At 51.7% G+C, this 18,394-nt stretch overlaps 7 protein-coding genes across 7 annotated transcripts; 2 read left to right on the forward strand and 5 right to left on the reverse strand.

Annotated features, from left to right (window-relative positions):
• Positions 1-291: 291 nt before the first annotated feature.
• Positions 292-2,118, forward strand: BO88DRAFT_355106 (MFS transporter; the record flags this gene model as incomplete). Its single annotated transcript, XM_025703695.1, has 5 exons — positions 292-488; positions 540-574; positions 626-1,390; positions 1,451-1,737; positions 1,813-2,118. Coding segments are annotated over exons 1-5 (1,569 nt in total), but the record flags the coding sequence as incomplete, so codon positions are not given.
• A 280-nt stretch (positions 2,119-2,398) lies between these two features.
• Positions 2,399-3,844, reverse strand: BO88DRAFT_355108 (ribosomal RNA assembly protein mis3; the record flags this gene model as incomplete). Its single annotated transcript, XM_025703696.1, has 3 exons — positions 2,399-3,359; positions 3,432-3,704; positions 3,785-3,844. 3 exons carry the CDS (start codon positions 3,842-3,844, stop codon positions 2,586-2,588), a joined length of 1,107 nt encoding a protein of 368 aa, XP_025568406.1. The 3' UTR covers positions 2,399-2,585.
• A 2,008-nt stretch (positions 3,845-5,852) lies between these two features.
• On the reverse strand, positions 5,853-9,273 carry BO88DRAFT_328751 (class I SAM-dependent methyltransferase; the record flags this gene model as incomplete). The annotated part of the gene is made up of 8 exons (XM_025702572.1): positions 5,853-5,883; positions 5,929-6,109; positions 6,156-6,394; positions 6,471-6,592; positions 6,726-6,809; positions 6,874-7,035; positions 7,092-7,241; positions 9,139-9,273. 8 exons carry the CDS (start codon positions 9,271-9,273, stop codon positions 5,853-5,855), a joined length of 1,104 nt encoding a protein of 367 aa, XP_025568407.1.
• Positions 9,274-9,785: 512 nt separating this feature from the next.
• BO88DRAFT_400281 (uncharacterized protein) lies at positions 9,786-11,099 on the reverse strand. The gene is made up of 3 exons (XM_025705521.1): positions 10,562-11,099; positions 10,238-10,451; positions 9,786-10,112 (listed from the first exon to the last, which is right to left on the reverse strand). Exons 1-3 carry the CDS (start codon positions 10,988-10,990, stop codon positions 9,907-9,909), a joined length of 849 nt encoding a protein of 282 aa, XP_025568408.1. The 5' UTR covers positions 10,991-11,099; the 3' UTR covers positions 9,786-9,906.
• Positions 11,100-11,536: 437 nt separating this feature from the next.
• BO88DRAFT_378038 (gamma-tubulin-complex subunit SPC97) lies at positions 11,537-14,881 on the reverse strand. The gene is made up of 4 exons (XM_025704427.1): positions 14,385-14,881; positions 12,331-14,315; positions 12,065-12,282; positions 11,537-12,016 (listed from the first exon to the last, which is right to left on the reverse strand). Exons 1-4 carry the CDS (start codon positions 14,770-14,772, stop codon positions 11,935-11,937), a joined length of 2,673 nt encoding a protein of 890 aa, XP_025568409.1. The 5' UTR covers positions 14,773-14,881; the 3' UTR covers positions 11,537-11,934.
• Positions 14,882-15,035: 154 nt separating this feature from the next.
• pup2 (proteasome core particle subunit alpha 5) lies at positions 15,036-16,362 on the forward strand. Its single transcript, XM_025705522.1, has 5 exons — positions 15,036-15,204; positions 15,266-15,278; positions 15,348-15,426; positions 15,519-15,862; positions 15,952-16,362. Exons 1-5 carry the CDS (start codon positions 15,180-15,182, stop codon positions 16,229-16,231), a joined length of 741 nt encoding a protein of 246 aa, XP_025568410.1. The 5' UTR covers positions 15,036-15,179; the 3' UTR covers positions 16,232-16,362.
• On the reverse strand, positions 16,315-18,121 carry BO88DRAFT_400285 (25S rRNA (adenine645-N1)-methyltransferase). The gene has a single exon (XM_025705523.1). It carries the CDS (start codon positions 18,003-18,005, stop codon positions 16,494-16,496), a length of 1,512 nt encoding a protein of 503 aa, XP_025568411.1. The 5' UTR covers positions 18,006-18,121; the 3' UTR covers positions 16,315-16,493.
• Positions 18,122-18,394: the final 273 nt, after the last annotated feature.

An 18,394-nucleotide genomic window follows, 5' to 3' on the forward strand; every position in this document is an offset into this window, starting at 1 on the left:
GATAGACACAGAAAGTCATGTGTCTCAATAGAATACCAGCCGCTTGAGCATCTCCTTCCAGACCATCGTGTCCAAGAAGACAGTTGTAGAGACCACACACTCAAAAGACTGCAAAATGACACAGCTGGCCCGGAATGCCTTCACAACCCGCATTTGGTGTGATCGTCTTATCGGCTTATCTGCCTCGCTTTACTGGTTCGTCCGGGGAATTGCGCGCGGGGTCGACCCCCGCTACATTCCAGGATCATTGCAAGCGTGCATTCTCATTCACAGAACAGAGTGACAGGGTGAGCTTGTCAAGCAATCCTGACAATGGCTTCTCTTAACTCTTCCACCAATCATCCACCTCCTCGAGATGAACACAACCCTAAAGAATTGAACGTGGTGCAAGAACTGGACCAGGACAAAGATGTCGAGCAACGAGTTGCGCCCGACCAGGTTGAGGACAAATTTCGCACCACCAGATGGGAGATCTGGGCTTATTATGCGTGCGTTATAGACAATATTCCGTGTACTTGGTACTAAACAACAGCTATCAGTTACTACATTGGCAACAATGGCCTTTCTCTATTCAGTAAGCCACCATCTTTTATTGCGGCCATTTTCCCAGGAAGAAAGCTAACAGCAAATACCGACTTTGCACCCACTGCCTGCCAGAACCTCCTCTCCCAGGCTGCAGGCGATCAAGGCACCCTATACTTTGCCGGAAGACAACGATCCATAGACAGCATCGTCCTGCTAAGCAACGGCATCTCCTTCGCCATTCAGGTCGTCCTCTTCCTCATAATCGGCAGTTTCGCAGACTTTGGCAACTGGAGACCCAACATCCTGATCGTGTTATCGGTCGTCGCATACGCCATTGGCTTCGCTTGGCTGGGTGTACACGAAGCCGACAAATGGCACGTCGGAGTTGGACTCTACATCGTCGGGCTGATCGCCTACCAGACCACGCTGACGTTCTGGACGGCAGCGTTTCCGGGTCTCGCCCGGAACACGAAGGAGATGAAGGATGTCGCGGAGCAATACGTCGCGGGAAGTATCTCCAGAGACGAGTACGACCATGTCGACACCATGAAGCGTAGTCAGCTTGCCAACATCGCTTTCTATGTGCAATCGGTTGGAGAGCTGTTCGTGCTAGCTGTCATTGTGGGGATTATGTTCGCATTGAACGTCGATGCTAGTGAGAGCAACAATAATTGGGGATTAAGCGTCCTTATTGCTTTCGCTAGTGGCGTTTGGCTTCTCGTTTCGTTACCGTGGTTCATTCTGGAGAAGAGACGCCCAGGACAGGATCCCCAGGGGAGCAATATTGTCCTTGCTGGGCTGAAGCAGCTCGTCCATGCGGCGAGGCAGGTCTGGAAGTTGAAACAGAGCGTTATATATCTTGTTGGTATGGATATCTTCACTCATGCCGTATATCACCCTCAGACCATTGACATACACCCTACAGGCTACTTCCTCCTCGGCGATTCCCTTAACACCACAGTGACCGTCATATCCACCCTGCAAAACAGCATCGTCTCCTACAACACACTCCAATTGACCTACCTCCTCCTAGTCGGCATCGCAGCCCAAGCCATCGGCATCTACGCCTTCTGGTACGCCCAAAAACGCCTCAACCTCAGCACCAAAACCATGTTCAATTTGATCGCCATAGCCATCATCCTCCTCGACGGCTGGGGCATGATAGGCATCTGGACCCAGAAGTTCGGCTTCCACCATCTGTGGGAGGTTTGGGTGAGTCCATCACTTATATACTACTACGACATACATACTTCTCTCCAACAACTAACCCCTTTGACAACGATGCAGCTCTACCAAGCCTACTACGGCCTCTTCGTCTGCCCGTGGTACAGCTACTCCCAGATAATGATATCAGAAGTGACGCCTCGCGGCCACGAATTCCTCTTCTTCAGTCTGTTCAGTATCGTGGGCAAGACGTCCTCGTTTATTGGCCCGCTCGTTTCAAGCGCCATCATTGATGCCTCGCCGTCGGGGAATAGCTCCACGCCGTTTTACTTTCTTTTTGCGTTAAGTGTGCTTAGTTTTGGGTTCTTGGTTGTGTTCTTGGATTTGGGCGTGAGTAGGGAGGAGCAGAGGGCTTTTTTGAAGGGGAGGGAGGAGGAGGTGGAGGAGGAGTAGGTTTTCTGGGTGGGGTGGTGAGGGTTTTGGTTATGTATTTGACACTTAGTAGAAGTTGTTTGGTTAGGCTGATTGGGGAATATTATGTGATGAGGATTGTACGAGTGATGTGGGTTGGCTAGTATGAAAACAATCATAAACTATTTAATTCTGGTACCATATCAGATAAAGCCAGTTGGGAAGACTAATAGCTCCCAACTCAGTAAGTTATACATGACCAATCCCACTCAATACAGGCTTTTTTTGTTTCCCCCTCCCAAATAACAGCAAGGGGCATAAGTGAGAAGAATAAAGTGAAAGAAAACTCCAGCCCATGCTATGCCTAAGCGCCTTATATATCGAACGTAGTATACGAAGGGTGATAACCGAAGCAAAGGAAAGAAAACAGAGACCGACAGAGGATATCAGGTTAGAAGGGTGAGGCAGCAACTGCAGCAGCAGCATCACGCCTCGCCATCCGACGCATCCTCTTTCGACTTGGACTTCTTCTTCTTCTTCTTTTCCTTCTTCTCGGCACCTTCGTCGCCATCTACATCCGCGGCCTCGGAGTCGCGCTTCCGCTTCTTCTTCTCTTTCTTCTCCTTCTTTTCCTTCTTCTCCTTTTTCTTCTCCTCCGCAGCGTCTAGCTCCTCGGGCGGCACGAACGCCTTCTCGCGCTCCTTCATCTTCTCCTCGCGCTTCAACCGCTGTCTCTCCATGACCTCCTCCTTCTGCTGCCGATCCTTCGCCTCCTTGGACAGGAAGTACTCGCCCGACTCGATCTGGAGATCCACCTTGCTCTTCTCCGGTGCCGGAGGGAAAGGAGTGTACACCTTCTTCGTCTTGTCGGTGACCTTGAACGGCACGCGACGCTTGGACAGCGTGCGCTTCTTGAAGTTGGGCAGGAAGCGGTCCCAGGATTCGTTCGCCAGGGTGGGGTCCTTAGCCAGTTCGCGCTTGATCATGAGTTCCTTAATGTGGTAGATGGGGTGGATGTTGGCCATGCAGTCGTTGATGATGCGGCGGACTTCCTTGAGACCCTTATAAGGGCCCATGGCGGCGACCGTGTTACCCTGGACCAGGATGTAGGTGCTTGTAAGCAGCTCCAGGGCTTTCAGGGTGGATCCACCGGGGCCGAGGATACGTTGACGACGCTTGACGAAGCGCTCCTTGTTGCGGACTTGGTTGCGGATCTTGATGATGTCGCATGCGACGTCGTCTTCGAGGATTTTGAGAGCCTATTTTGTTGTTGATGTGTTAGTAGGTTGATTTATTGGGTAATCTTAGAATCATAATCCAGGGTTGTTTACCTGTTGCACCGGCACACTTCTCGACAACAGCTTGATCAAATCACGGGCCTTGAGGATCGCAGCAGGATCAAACGTCTTTCGGGTCGTCTTGACGGTCATGCTACCCTCGACCAAATCCAGCGTGCAGGCAATACCGAATTTCTCGAGCGCTCTTGTCACAACAGGCCATGCTTCCTTCAGGTAGACTTCACGGTACTTGGGGAACAGAGTGGCGAAGGAAGATTCTTCAGCGAAACTACCGGCGACATTGTCATCGGGTTGGAAGGGTTCGACCTGGTCGCAACAAATTTGCAGTTAGTTTCGGCCTAGTTTTGAGACTTTCAATGTTTGTATTCTCGCGTGGTAGAGCATACCTTCCACTTGTCAATGTCATCCGTGTCCCACGGCTTGTCCCTCTTGTAGGTGGAAGGCATGATGAGTCCAGGGGTGGCTCTTGTGATCTGCGACGGTGATGGAGAGAGACTTGGAGTTGATGATCGAATGGCGGCCAACTTTTTCTGAGTCCCCGCGGGTGCTTACCCGATTGGGTAATTTATTGATGCCTGTGAATTAAGGTTTTAATAAGGCATCAAGGCCTGTGTGTAAGATTCCCGCCGTAAGCGCCCAAGCGCGACTGAGATGATGATCGAGCGTCTGTTTGATGGAGGCTCTTACGGGTGGCTACGGCGTCACTACGGTCTGGGCTATGGGGCATGTTTCTGATCATTCACTATTATTTGTAGGCATCCATCGCGCAAGGAGAGGTCCAGCATGTCTGACGGGTGAACCAGCTGCAGTAAGGGACGCTTTTGGTTGTCCAATCGATATGATACGGTGATTCGATGTATCAGATCTTGGTGGTTGGTGCGACTTTCTCGTAGAATTACGGAGAAGCCCCCGTTTAATTAAGCGACGTGCTGCTATTCTCTGATCCCGACCCATTTGGGCCCATCGCCAAAGCGGGTCAACAAGGATCGGTGTTCATACCATGAAAATAGATAGCTGTATGGCTTCGGCCTGACTGCAAGTCTCGGGATAAGATGGATTTGTTATCATCGCTCCTCGGCTTGAAGCAGCCATTGAGCATTCCTCAAACATGGTTGGTTGACAATGGCTCCTGAGAGCGCTCCCTGGGTATCTTTGGGGCTTGTGCGGCAGTCTGCTCTCTAAAGTTGGACTCGATGGAGGGAGATCAGTAGGTGGAAACGCCAAGTAAGCTCTCATGACCAGTCTATTGTAGTAATAGAGCAAGGTACATGCCCCGGTACATACTCAGCAAGAAGAGTCCTTTCTGCTGGTAGGATAGGTCAAGGCTACCATCGCGTCCTGAGCCAAAGGAGCACCCCGAATGGGGCGACGGGGCTCGATCCATCGAGGACGGGCAGGCAATGACTGCGTAAACCATTGTCTTGCCCCATGTGCTCATGAAAAAAGACCTCGCGAACTGTTATTATTCAGATGCGGGTTGCTGCGAGGAGAACATCTGGGCCTGAGCTTATCTTGGGGCGGTCATTTCTGATCGAGTCAGTCTGTGGGCAGGACTCAGGCACACCTGGTCCCGTGGCTCTGGTTCCGTCCCGAAACGCTGTTTCCTCCTACTCTTCTCGTCGCCGTAAATCTTGTTTTCTTCTTCCTCCCTGGTTTACCCCTTTGTGTCCCTGAACCTTGAGGTTCCATCATTTCATGGTCATTCCTGGGGTGTTAGCTCTGCTCTTTCCCTCCCCATTCATGACTCGTTCAATATCCGCAATTTACCTTCCAAGATGAGCTAATTGAGCCACCCGATTACCACCGGCACCTCCCTCTTGGTGGGGTGTGGCTGGCCCATCACTCCCCTCATCGGTGGTCGTCAGTAATGGTACTAAATGGCCGCGTTTCGTTTGCCTCTCCATTCACCTGTCCAGCCAGTTGCAACGAGCATGGTTTCTTGTCCTGCCCGCATAGCTCCTTCCTATTCTCGATTTAGTAGAAGCCAAGTCCAGCCGGATCCCAACCCAATCCGTTAGTGCAGCGCTCGAGATATTTCCGTGAACGCCATCACTTTCACCAGTACCACTTGAATCATTACTCCGGCAATCTTATGCTTGTTCAAGACCTGAGACGGCTTTGGTGCCCGGCAGGACTCGATCACGGTGATCCAAAACGTCAGGAAGCTTCCTGGCGTCTCAACAGGCTTCGAAAGAAGATCACTGGGATGAGGAGTTGTCGGGAAGTCCGTGACAGTATACTGGGGCTCTATCTGCTGATCAGATGAAAGCTTATTGCGGAGGAAAATGTTTGAAGGGGATTCTTTGGCTGGGCATTGTCTAGCTTATCTCGAACTCCAGCCTCGAAGTCAATACCCAAACAGTACCGGTTCCCATCATGCATCCCAACGACATCCCCGATCTGCTGCGTCCCCAATCTGCATTCTCAAGACCGCTACTCCAACCATAAGGCCCTCTATAATGGCTTTCGTCCGATAGCAACGTACCTGAATCGTCAGCATCAGTCTGTACCATTCGAACGACCCACTTACAAAGGGAAATATGTTTTCAGGCTCGGGTTTTCCGCTTCTTTTTGTGCTTGGTCGATCAGCTGCTGAAATTCATCGTGCGACATGTGTAGGCGTTGGGTCAAGGGATAGAGTGCTACTGCAGTGAGCAGGTGTCTGGTGATCTTGCGGGTGGCTTTGCCTATGTCTCGCATCCTCGGTTCTACTGGATTGTCAGTTCTATCCACTAAAACTGGCTTGGAAGAACTCACCGCTAGACCATTCACAGAGGGGGACAGGTATCATCGTGGATTCGACTTCCTTCAGCCCTGCTGCTAGCAGGAGATCTCTCAGGCGGGTGCCTACACGAAGATCCTTGACGTCTTCCACTGAGCTCATGAGCTTTGTACTCCACTGTCTCAATGCGTGCTTCTCCGTGAGCGAACCGTTGTCCGACTGGACGTTGAAGTAGATCTCGACCAACTGCACCCACCCGCCTGGTTTCAAGACTCTATTTCACCTTAAAGTCAGTTTCGCATTATCTTCACAGTATCCGTGACCCTAGGGCCCGCTCCTTACAACCGGACCTTTTGATGTCTTGTATGTATGACGACCATCGGGATCCATCGATACCTGTTGCCATCATCCTCGAATTGACGAGATCGAAATATTTAGGGGGGAAGGTGAAGGGGCGGTTCAGATCGTCGACCTACGGAATCAAAGATTAGATTCATCTCGATGCGGACAGTTTGACAGACATAGGTTTCATATTTGAGAAAAATTGTGTGCTCTGGCACTGTGCAAAGGCACACTCATAGGTGTCAGGAGAGAAGGAGCCTTACTTGAAACTCCAAGTTTTCCGCCACATCAAAATCCTCATCGTCGTCATCTGGTATCATATGAGGGGATATATCAACACCGATGACCTTCAAATCAGTTATGCCGTTAGTCATTCAGAGAAAATGACAGCACTACTTGTCCGGATCTAACCTCGCATTCTGGAAATTCTTCTGCTACCTGGATAGCCCAGGACCCCGCGCCGTGACCACAATCAAGAACTCTTTGAGGCTCACAGTTTCGCGGGAAGATCAGCCGACTATCAAAGATCTTGTTAAAGACTTTATTCTGGAGCTCGAGTCGATTCGCCTCATCCTAGTGATATGGAAGTCAGCCATGGCCTTTTGTGGCGCAACGTTCTTGGCTTCTACACGATCAACTGGCTGAAATGATATCTCATTATCAATCGAGTACTGCTGATATTCGCGTCCGTGAACGGTTATTGTGTGGCGATACGTCTCGTCCAAATTTTCCGTCTGCGAGTCAGGGCTCCTTGTTGATGGAAGAAAGGTTAGTCTCTCCTGACAGCACGCACGGGTTATGGCAACAGGCTGTGTACGTCATTGTTATTTCGTTCCCCAGGGTAGCTGTATATGCGTTGAGGCGGTTATGTTGATGTGTGGCAAAAGAAATCCAGTGCAAAAGGGGTTTCTATAATGTGAGAGAAGGTGCAATGGAGGCTGTGTGCTCAGTGGATGTTCCAAAAGCGGTTGATGCGGCACGCACCAGAATTCGGAGGGCGATAAAAGTCCCACTGGGCACAGACAAGGAAGTACTATCTTGGCCTCGCTGAACGAGCTGGGGGAGTACTTCCAATGCGGGACTCAGCGTCCGTACGTTTTAGTACGGATGAGAGAAAATTTCCGCTCTATGCAGGACCAAGCATCTGTCTGGGGGCAGAAAGACCAAAAACCATATATCATTGGCAGGTTGGTCCTGAAACGTATTTCCGAACAGGCAAGACCGGACTCAGGATAATCCATTCTCCAACTACACTATTTCGTGGCTTGTTGGGTGTACGCCTTGTTTGGGTCAAATACATGCTTATTCGGGCATTGGAGAGATTGCTACTATGGCCCAGGGGAAGGAGGGGCTGATAATCCCTTCCGGAGGGGTCAACAATTCCGACAGATTAAGCATATGGGCAGCCCAGGATGACTCCTTGGGCCCAGCCTGTAGGCCACGACCGGCTGCAAACCTGGAAGGCCGGTGGCACAATGGCTTTGACCATTCATCGGCTCGTTTCCCTTGTCCATAGAAGGCGAAGGATTCGCGCTGTCTTCCTCGCGATGACCGGGGCGCAGAAAGTTTGTTATTGTTACTAGGCTCGTATCGTGCCTGCTCAGATGGAAAGGAAGCTCTGTCGCATGAGCCAAGCCAAGTGCTAGTGAGTCTACTTCCTAAGCCACAAACTAAGAACTTGATAGCCACACACAGGATCTTTTCTGTCAAGCAACTATAGATGACAGCCTTGTGATCCACCTGGTTCAGATATGAGCCTGACTGTTAGTGTGCGAGGCCGTACCCAAGCAAATGAGATGGTGGGACGTTACAAATGAACTGCATTGTTCAGCCGCTCATAGGTCACATTCTGTATGACCATATTCAGCACAGGGGAGGGGGGAAAGCAAAGCGAGGCCGGAGGGGGTTGAAACTGTCAAAAATTTTGAGCTCCACTCAAGGAGCCAGTCAAAGACTCAAAGTTAGGGTCACCTAGTCCCGTCGCATTTATTGGAGGCCAAAGACTTCTCGGGGTTTGGAGGCGCAGAGCCGTCGGGATTCCTGGCTTCGTCCCGCTGTCACCTTCAAGGCAGAAGCGACTCTCCATTACGGCGACTACCTGGGATTTCAACTAACATACAAGGCATTCAGGGACGTAATATATGACGGCATCAATGCTCGAAACAGGTGGGGTTGTCTACTGAACGATTGTAAAGCACAGGTAGGCGAATCTAAAAGGTCGGGGAGGTGCTAAGTCTGCCACTAGCCCGGCCAATTTCGATGCAGGATTTTCTTGCCCCTTCTTATTATGACACTCGCCCTGCATCCACACACTCACCGCTTCTTTTGGTATCGCGCAATGATCTAAGGGCTTAGTAAATGCGACTAACAGCAACCTGAGATGGCTGGTTCACGTCGAGGCTGGCAGAGTTTTTGGCGTGCGACCGCCCCTGAAGGACAGACCAATGGCGTCTCCCGTGGCGAATGAACAATGACTCTGATTCCGACTGAGCGACAGATGATCGGGACCTAAACGGATGCGGAGACTTTTAGACACAACTGTTATGGGAAATGGCCGATACAGCACTGTCCCCATATCAGATCCGGAACTGACTCCTTTCTCTCCCCTCTACCGTGACCCAGTCTCGAGTACAATAGGACACTCGAACCCGAGGAGAAAGCATTCCTGTGACGAACAGCCGGGCTCCGCAGAGGTGACACATGAAACGTGGTTTGCCATTCAGCCGAATTGCTGGTGGCTTCGATGGGGACAAATGGCCGACCCGTCTGTTCCATTAGCTTTGTGCCAAGAGCGTGCACTGATGTGGCCATGATATTCCCCGAGCGCAACCCATGCATGCAGACAGGGAGGTCATGCATGTCAAGCCGTCAGACGGGCTTGAGATTAGAGCATCCATGCCGTCGGGTCTGACATGGGAAGAGGACATGGGCACAGGGCACGCAGATAGTTGGCGGCAAACCCAGAACCATGGTTCAGCTTCGGGTAGGGGAAGGCCTGCCGTCGGGGCCTATCTACGGGGCGGTTAGGCCCGCTAGTGCCCTGGGGCAGTGCCCACTATACTTGCGGCAGTTGTCAGTGGTGCTACTGTCAACGGACTTGAAGTCTGAAGGATCGTGAAGAATATCTAGTAGATGAGGAGGCGTTATGTAGTGCGGAAGGTAAGTGCTTTCGTTCTATCGTTTTTGGCAAATTCACTACAAGGTTCTCAGGATTGGAATATGCGTCTCAGTGTGTCCGTCTCGGAACTAGTAATCCATGGTGCCCTGATCATCACCACCCTATTATGCAGGAAAAATATATGAGTTCACAAGAGTAAGAGAGGGGCGCTTATTTCTTTCTTTTTAGCGTACAAAATTTGACTAGCGTATTATACAATGGGTCATGCTACACGTAACCACACCCGACCTTGCCGAGTCCTTCCTTTCCTTCGAAATAATCTTTCTTCACTGTACCTCCTCGCCAGTCAAATACCTCAGACTGGCCTTCATAAGACCCAGCACCAAAGTAACCTCCTCCTTCGTCCTTGGCGCATAGACCAACACATACTCAGATGGCAATTGAATCAATTTCCCGCCCGTCAAAGCCCTGGGGATCTTCACACCACTAAACCCATGTCTCTGACCCCAGCCAGCATCGAAAACTTTCTTACCTGCAGAAGTCAGCACCAGTGCCCAGAAAACAAAGAGACCAGTCCACCTCCTCCTCATTCAAACACAAACACGCCGATCACTGTCGAAACCAGAAAAAGAAAAGGAAAAGGAAAAAGAAACTTACAATCCGCAGGGGCCAAAACCATATGCAACGAATAATCCTTCAAGCGATGTACATGCACACACTCGCCATTCAATTTCCTCGTCGTCTCGTTCCTATTAACCAACTCCTCCGTGGCGAGGAATACCGCACCCGCATGCGTCTCTAATCGCGAATCGGCGACTTTGACTAACTGCGGGTTTTGCTCTGCGAGGGCGTAGAATTGCGAGTCGAGGTACTATACTCACACATAACTCATATTATCAGCCTTCCAAGTTCTCTCACATATCAACCACCACCACATCTAACAGTCTTAGGATACGATACTAAAAAAGTGTGTGTGCATACCATCTTCACCTCCTCCCCCGCAAACTCCTCCACCTGGCGCTGCGGCACATAATGCGGTCCGACGGCGGGTCTCTTCTCCCTTTTCAAAGGGTTGAGCAGATCTACCGTATCTTCGGAGAGGTATGATTGGGTTTCTCCGTTCGCGATTTTCTTCTCGTAGATTGTCGTGCTGGTCATGTTGCGTCCGAATGGGTACAGGAGGAATGTCACACCGAACCAGCCTAGGAGGTTGTATGGGGCACCGCCGGGGCCGTAGGATAGGTAGGTTTTGTAGTTTTTGTAGAGGAGGGGGAGGAGGAGGGTTGTTAGGGTGGTTAGTGTTGTGGTTGTGCGGGATGCGGTGGTGGTGATTGTTCTGGGGGTTTGGAGCCAGGATTGGGGGATGGGGAGGGGGAAGGTGGATTTGAGGGTTGTGAGGAGGGAGGACATTTTGATTGTTGTGTATTCTTGATGTTGGTGGTGTTGGTAGGGGGTTGTTGGGGGTTTTGTATAGGTGGGATGGTATGGTAGGAAGTAGATTGATGGATGTCACGATGATGGTGCAGTGAGGGGGAGGGGGAAGAGGAGGGAGGGGATACAAGGGTTCATATATTCATTCATTCCTCCGTTGAGTGAGATCATGTCACCGGCAGGTGATCTGATGCATTAATACTTACCGTGCTTATTATTATTATTCTCCGATGTATTCCCTACCGGGTTCGCGGGCTTATATTCTACATGTCTTAGATGGTGAGAGATGCGAGCTTACTATCACTATCTTTATCTTCTACGGAATGAAATGATGCAAAGCTAATGCTCTTCCGGTAAGCGTTGCGATATTCATTACTGGGTGACAGCAATCACGGTCGGGGATTCCATCCGAGGGATTCCGATTCCGGGTTGCCTTACTGACTCACGGCCATAGAACCGGACAATGGATCATTCAGAGCGGAACTTTAGTCGTGTTTCTGTTCGTTCATAATCTGGTCATTCATTGCATTGCATTATTCAGTAGAGTAGTGGGTATTCGCAAATCATCATCGGGCGTCAAGCATGTCCCGTCCGTCCGTCTTTCTTCCTGATACTCCAGCCTTGCCGTGGCTAACACATAGGTAATAAAACAAAAAACTATAGAGGAGAGGGTGAAGGGGTGAGCTGAGGTTGTGTGCAGAGAGTCCCAATCCGTCTCTAAACTGCTGTTCGCAAGCGCGGCCTATATGGCTTCGGGGTGGGCCTGTAGAAGTCCCTCATCCAGGGACGGCCTCGCACGGCTGTGTTTAGGTGCTGGACATCGCCGCTGCTGCGGAGGATCATCGGCTTGAATGTTGTTGCAAGCTGCGAGGGTGGTGAGGTTACCCTCGGGACCTTTCGGTGGAGATAGTAAGGTTCTCGCTTCAGTCGTCTTTACTGATCGCGCTTAGAGCGTGCGCCAGCTTTAGAAGAACGACACTTTCAGTCGCGGCGTAGTAGTTCAAGCTATATTACCATTAGCGTTGTCATCAACAGCTTGAAAGGAATTCGCACCTGTCCATCAGAATCCGCAGATGCCGGTTGAAATGCTCCTCGCATCGTCTCAGCGTCTCCTCCAGCTTGTCGATACGCGACGGGTCATATCCTCGCCCGTCTGAACCAGCGGCTTTGTTTCCCGCCAAGTCAGGGTCCGCTGAAGCAAGCGCACGCGCAAGAGAGGATGTGGCCCAGGAGGAGAACATGGTGCAGCAGGTCATGAGTCGATGGTGGATCTGAACGATGATTAGTAGGGATACGACATAGTAGGCTTGTTGACAAACCTTGAGCAGCTTAGCCTGCGTCAGCATGCATTCCTTGAGGCATGTATCCAGAAAGTCCACATGGTCCTGCATCAGCTCGTCCACAGTGCGATTGACTTGTTTGGTGCCGTTGACAGTCACCTCGGAGCCATCGGCATCAGTGCCATTTACCCGGTCCATGAGGTTCTGCCAGTTGGGCTCTACAACCTCCGCCGTGCAAAAGTAAAGGAGCTGCTGGACAAACACCAACATCTTGGACCGCAGGTTCCACGCTCGCCTCTTCCACATCTCTAGTCGTCGGTCAGAGGACTTGTGCCTCCAGGCAATGACCTTGCTCTGGTCTAGCCACGATGTGACAAGCATGGTTTCAATGTGACGGAGTGACAGGATGTGTCGGAAAATCAGCTGGTACCGGAGAACCGTTTTGCGACTGATTACAAGGGATAGCGGGAAAGGAACAGAGTAATCCAGCTCCAACGCATCGAAGCCCAGTATATCCTTGTCATCCTCTGCACTCTGGCTTGTAGGTGCCTGGTACTTCTCGATGGCCGCCTCCGGATTGTCTTGATCGATACCGGAAACGCTGACAACCTGCATCAGCCATTTCGTGAGCCCGACCTTGTTCATTCGGACCTTGACATCTTCCTTGAATGGGTCCTGAGCCGCGATACTCCCGGGCTGTCGCAATATCAAATCGAGAAGCGATTGGAGCTTGCTTTCGTTGACGTTCTTGGCGGGCTTGCGTAGTTCAGATGCGCCGAGCTCGAGAAAGTAGGAGAAGAAGTCGGACCGATCAAGGAAGAAGTAGTGTTTGAGGGAACGGAAGCGGGTCGTAAGGGAGTTCTTAGTGAGAAGGAGATTCAACAGCGATGCGTTGGCATACGTGTAGGCTGCGTTGACGTTTTCTAGGAAGCGAGGGTCGTCGAGGGTTTTTGGAACATCTTTCACTGCTTTGCTAACATCGACGCCCCCACATTCTCGCACGACATTCAGGTACTTTCCGGCCAGAAGGACTTTGTCCTTGACGCTTTCCAGCTGTGGTGGAACCTCGTTTTCGCGAATTGTATATCGCTTCTCCCAGTATTCGTCTGTGTAATCTTCCTCGAGCTTCTCCCGCTTGATCCACTTTTGCTCTTTAACAAGAAACTCGCCATGTGGGTCCTTGATACCTCCATGGTGTAACCATTCATTAAGCATTGTCATGTACGGCCGACTAGCGTCCCGAAGCAGCCTTTCCAAGAGAGCTTTCGTGGTCGGGTCGCCTGAAAATGTCGTCAGTTGCTCAGTAAGGAGCCGCAAAACATTGCCGCCTTTGCAGATTCTCTTGCTAGACATTGCCCCAGGTACAAGCTCTCCACCCTCTTTGAGTTGTTCCAGGATATTGTCCACATCGTCAAAATCGTCGATTGACTCGTCGAGATCTTGGTCTAAGAGTCCGTTCCGTCGAAGTAGCTCCTGACCCAAAGTATACAGCTGAGCCAAACATTGGCTCGTCGGCATGAGGTGTAAATGAAGAACATGTAGCGTGAAGCTCGGGTTGTTCAGTAATTCGTGTTCTAGCTGGGCAACGAGGACCAGGTACTCTTTGAGTAACTTCCGAATCGTCGCACATAGCGCATGGCTGACTGCTCCGTATTCTGCGCGGCTTTGTACCTCCACAAATGATTCTAGCGCACTATAATGAGTCGCTATCTTCAGTGTCGATTGTGTAAGTTCCTTTAGGGTCGGGTCCATTCCGGAGGGTAGCTGGAAAGCAGGTCCGGTCAACCTGTCCTTCTCCTGGGTCGGGTCATATGACCGGTAATGAATGTATTGGCCCTCAAATCCCATAAAGACGTATAGCAAATCCTCCAGTATCGCCTTTTCCTGCGCATCGGCTGAGAGCTCACGAAGCGGTGGTGGTTGAAGCGACTGAGGCAAAGCGGAAGCCAAAGGAGGAAACGATACTCGACTAGCTAGCGGTGCTGTGGAATGGGGCATTAACGAAGCCTGAGGGTTCCATGGAGCTGGAGCAAGATATAGTTAGCGCGCGAACATCTCTATACCTGCAAGTAGCTCTAGGAAGTGAAACTGACTCTCCACCGGTTGCTTATCCTTCTTTCGGGAATTGGGACTGGCCCCCTCGGGTTGACTGGGTCCTCGTTTAGATCGGGACCTCTCCATGAATTCACCTCGATTGCCTGCACTGGACGATTCCTTGACCGGGTTTCTCGTTCGGACTTGGGACTTGTCTCGCGTATGCATCGCCATTCGCTCGGTACGCTTGTCGCTGACGATAGGTTGTTGGTCGCGGGACGATCTGGTTTTGTGGCTGGAGGTGCTCCCGCGATGGTCTATATTCTCCGATTGCAAGGGGGAAGCAGCGCTGCGCAGACCGGGCTTCTCAGCGTCGGCGACGCGGTTGGACGCAACGCGGGGTCTCGGGGCGCTCATGTAGCTGGCGCGACGCTCATTGACGGACATGGTCCCGCAAGGTCGAGGAAGATAGGAGGAACAATCATGCAGCCTGTGCCAATAACACCACTGAATGAAGTAAACCGAGTGTAATTTCAAATCCTGGGGAGAAAACAGCAACCATTGGACTCGGACTACACGTCCCGAAGCCGTAGTTTTGGGTTCCATCCGGGCAAAGCAAACAGTCGCCCGTGGATGCCTGACTGCGGCCTGGGGCAGCCACCGCCCTCTCCGCCAGGCACTCGCCGGACTTGCGTAGACAACCGCAACAGCTTCGCCCGAGCTTCCCCAAGAGCTGCTGCCAACTCTACCCTCCTCCCTCTATCTCCTACATCCCAATCTCGCGTTTCTCTCCCATTCTTCCCTACCTTACCTCCATCCCACTAATTGTCATTACATCTCCCACATAATCCAACATGTTCATTGCCCGCTCAGAATACGGTAAGCTCCGTCAGACCTCCCCCTCTGATGCGGTCATCTAACTAACAGCTTTCCTTGACAGACCGTGGTATCAAGTACGACTCTGATGACCCTTTACTGCATGACAATGCGAATACATACAGTGTCTAACCATGCGATAACAGCACCTTCTCTCCGGAGGGGCGTTTGTTCCAGGTCGAATACTCTCTCGAAGCTATCAAGCTGGGCTCAACAGCGATCGGTGTACGTGCATCCGTTCCTGCCCGACGACATCTGAAGCCGCTCGAAACCATCAACTACATTCATACCCTTCAATAATTCTAACATAGTTCTAGGTCGCCACCTCCGAAGGTGTTATCCTAGGTGTCGAGAAGCGTGTCACCTCCAGCCTCCTCGAGGCCTCCTCCGTCGAGAAGATCGTTGAGATCGACCAACACATTGGCTGTGCCATGTCCGGTCTGCAGGCAGATGCCCGGTCCCTGGTCGAGCACGCCCGTGTCGAATGCCAGAACCATGCCTTCCACTACGCCGAGCCGTTGAGAGTTGAGAGCTGCACCCAGGCCATCTGTGACCTGGCCCTGCGATTCGGAGAGACGGGAGATGACGAGGAGAGCGTCATGAGTCGGCCTTTCGGTGTCGCCTTGCTGCTTGCTGGTATTGATGAGGATGGTCCGCAACTGTATGTTGAGTGTTTACCTGCTTACTCACCTGCGGGGCAGTGAGACAGTTACTGGGAAAGTGTGTACTGATCGATTCTGCTCGTTTTAGATACCACGCGGAGCCGTCCGGAACGTTCTACCGATATGATGCGAAGGCTATCGGGTCCGGAAGCGAGGGTGCGCAGGCGGAGCTGCAGAATGAATACCATCGTTCCTTGACGCTGGGTGAGGCAGAGACTCTGGTTCTCAAGACGCTGAAGCAGGTCATGGAGGAGAAGCTGGACGCGAAGAATGTCCAGCTCGCTAGTGTGACTAAGGAGAAGGGCTTCCGTATTTACGACGATGAGGAGATGGGTCGGGCTGTTGCGCAGCTGGGCAGCAACCAATAAGGGAGGAGGGCCTCTAAGCATGAAGATATAATGGGCCAACGAGTATATCAGCAATAGTTCGTCCTGTCCGGACTCGTAATTGTCTTGGTATCCATAGAAAAGAACAACGACCTCGTCTAATGACTTTGAATGCTTAATTGCCCCGGCCTTCTTTTAATTGCAACCTAACTTTTTTCTAATGACCAAACAAGCAGCCGATGATATCATAGTATATACAGATGGCTAGTAATTGTAACACCCAAGTTCCGATCACAGCTATCTACTACCGGATCTTGTAGACACAAGGCTTAAGAACAGCGGCCTCTTCCTCCGCAGTCATCCCTTTGTCGGCGAGAGCCGACTTGTCAATGAACCTCTTCTTTCCAGGACCAGCAGCCGCGCCTGTCGTCGAGGCATATTTACCCTTGGTAGGAGCACCACCCGCCTTGACGAACTCCATCTTCACAAACATCTTATTGGACTTGTCAACTGACTCGGGCTTCAGAACGAAGCCTCGCGTGCGGAACACCTCCACGAAAGCAGAAATATCCGTCTCGTCGTCATTGTCAGCCGGACGAGCGTCTTCAGCATAGATATCTGCGTCATCCACGTCAGAGCCTTCATCATCACCGGCCTTCTTCTTGAGCTTCTTCTTCTCTGACTTGCTGAGCGGCTTCTTCGCTCCAATCTGTGCCTTCTTGCGGTGCACCTTGCCAAAGCGACTCTTGACTTCACTGACCCAGCACTCGCCCTTGCCGTCACTGCGCAGGACCCGCCATGCTTCCTCCACGAAAGAGACCCAGTTGGTGCCCATCAGACTGAGACAGAAGACAGTCACATCGACAGAGCCGTCGGCCAATGGGAGGTTGGAGATGTCTGCCTTGGTGATCGGAGAGCCCTCGGGGGCATGGAGATCGTAGCTGAGAAGCTTGAGGTTCAGCTTCTGGGCGGAAGGCAACAGAGCACGGGCGAGCTGGGCGTCACCACAGCCAAGGTCAGCAATGGTGCACAGTCCATTGGGCCGACGAGGAAGCGCGAGAGCGGAATTCCGCTTGTTGTCGAACTTTCCTTTCTTGGGAGGGCCACGGATTGCCCCTCTACCGCGGAAGGCCTTGATGTAACCATCAACAGGGTTGGAAGGCCAGGACTCCTTGACCTGGCGAGAGAAGCCGGCGTGGTACTCGTCGAACAGTTCCGGGTTCGCGCTGAAAAGCTCAAAGGCCTTGGCAGAGGGTGTCGTGTATAGCGTCTCGTTCAGATGGCGGAAACGGGATGAGATCAGCTTCTGTCGCATAGCTTGTTGGAGAGGAGTAAGAATGGCTTCTGTTTTCGGTGGAGCAACCGGCAGGGACTCGGCAGCTGGAGTCTCAGTTGAAGCTTCTTGCTGCTGATCCTTGTTCTTGTTCTTGTTCTTCCTCTGCTTCTTGTTGGCGGGCTTTCCTTCCTCCCCGGTAGTCTCGGGCTTTTCTTTGGGCTGCTCTTTCATCGCCTGGCTCTGCTTTCCCTGACCATCTCCACCCTTCTTAGGCTTCTTATCAGCCTTCACGGCATTGTTGTTCGCATTCTGCTTCTGGCCCTTGGGAGTCGGTTTCTGGCCCTCGATGTGCCGACGGTACATCTCATCCACATTGCCCTTGGTGACATGATCTTCGCGCTTGCGCTTCTTATCCCTGTTGTTGATGGGGGTACTATTAGCCCCAGTTGAGCTCTTCGATGAAGATTGCTTCTGGGACGCTTCGGCCTGCTGCTGCTTGAGAGCAGAGGTCTCGAGGGACCAGCCTGGGACGGCGAACATAATTGTGTTCTCAACGAAGTCCTTCGCTGCAAAACTCTTCCCAATGATTCGGCTCTCCCTAAGGAAAATCTGGTGGCTCTAGACCGGAAATATCGGCGTGGACGGTGAGGAGAAATCCCAAAAATTTCTGGCAATAAAAGGCGGAGAATGGCAGCGGGCGGCTTTCTGCCGTATCGACAAGGGCGGTCAGAACAGTGGTTACAGTGCACCATTCCCTTTCTGGAATGTATTGCGATCTGGGGTCGTGATGGTCAGGTGAATTTCAGCCTCCCAGTTCTGGCTATAATTCAACTCGAGGGAAGAGCTTTGTTGCTGTAAATGATCTTCGATTGGCGGCTACCTTTCACCGTGATCGGTCCTCAGGATATGATGGTACCGTCAAGGCGACT

The sequence above is a fragment of the Aspergillus vadensis genome (assembly GCF_003184925.1).
Source record: "Aspergillus vadensis CBS 113365 unplaced genomic scaffold BO88scaffold_1, whole genome shotgun sequence".
NCBI classification, from domain to species: domain Eukaryota; kingdom Fungi; phylum Ascomycota; class Eurotiomycetes; order Eurotiales; family Aspergillaceae; genus Aspergillus; species Aspergillus vadensis.

What these genes read in the sequence shown, in the direction of transcription:
- BO88DRAFT_400281 (XM_025705521.1), bottom strand. Translation starts at nt 10,990, where the DNA reads ATGTCCTCCCTCCTCACAACCCTCAAATCCACCTTCCCCCTCCCCATC. An exon ending in CGGGGGAGGAGGTGAAGATG is followed by an intron (nt 10,452 to 10,561) that starts GTATGCACACAC and finishes GTGTGAGTATAG; the next exon opens with TACCTCGACTCGCAATTCTA. An exon ending in GGTTTTGGCCCCTGCGGATT is followed by an intron (nt 10,113 to 10,237) that starts GTAAGTTTCTTT and finishes TGACTTCTGCAG; the next exon opens with GTAAGAAAGTTTTCGATGCT.
- BO88DRAFT_378038 (XM_025704427.1), bottom strand. Translation starts at nt 14,772, where the DNA reads ATGTCCGTCAATGAGCGTCGCGCCAGCTACATGAGCGCCCCGAGACCC. An exon ending in CGCAGGCTAAGCTGCTCAAG is followed by an intron (nt 12,283 to 12,330) that starts GTTTGTCAACAA and finishes ATCATCGTTCAG; the next exon opens with ATCCACCATCGACTCATGAC. An exon ending in CTGCGGATTCTGATGGACAG is followed by an intron (nt 12,017 to 12,064) that starts GTGCGAATTCCT and finishes ATGGTAATATAG; the next exon opens with CTTGAACTACTACGCCGCGA.
- pup2 (XM_025705522.1), top strand. Translation starts at nt 15,180, where the DNA reads ATGTTCATTGCCCGCTCAGAATACG. An exon ending in TGGGCTCAACAGCGATCGGT is followed by an intron (nt 15,427 to 15,518) that starts GTACGTGCATCC and finishes ACATAGTTCTAG; the next exon opens with GTCGCCACCTCCGAAGGTGT. An exon ending in GATGAGGATGGTCCGCAACT is followed by an intron (nt 15,863 to 15,951) that starts GTATGTTGAGTG and finishes TGCTCGTTTTAG; the next exon opens with ATACCACGCGGAGCCGTCCG.
- BO88DRAFT_400285 (XM_025705523.1), bottom strand. Translation starts at nt 18,005, where the DNA reads ATGTTCGCCGTCCCAGGCTGGTCCCTCGAGACCTCTGCTCTCAAGCAG.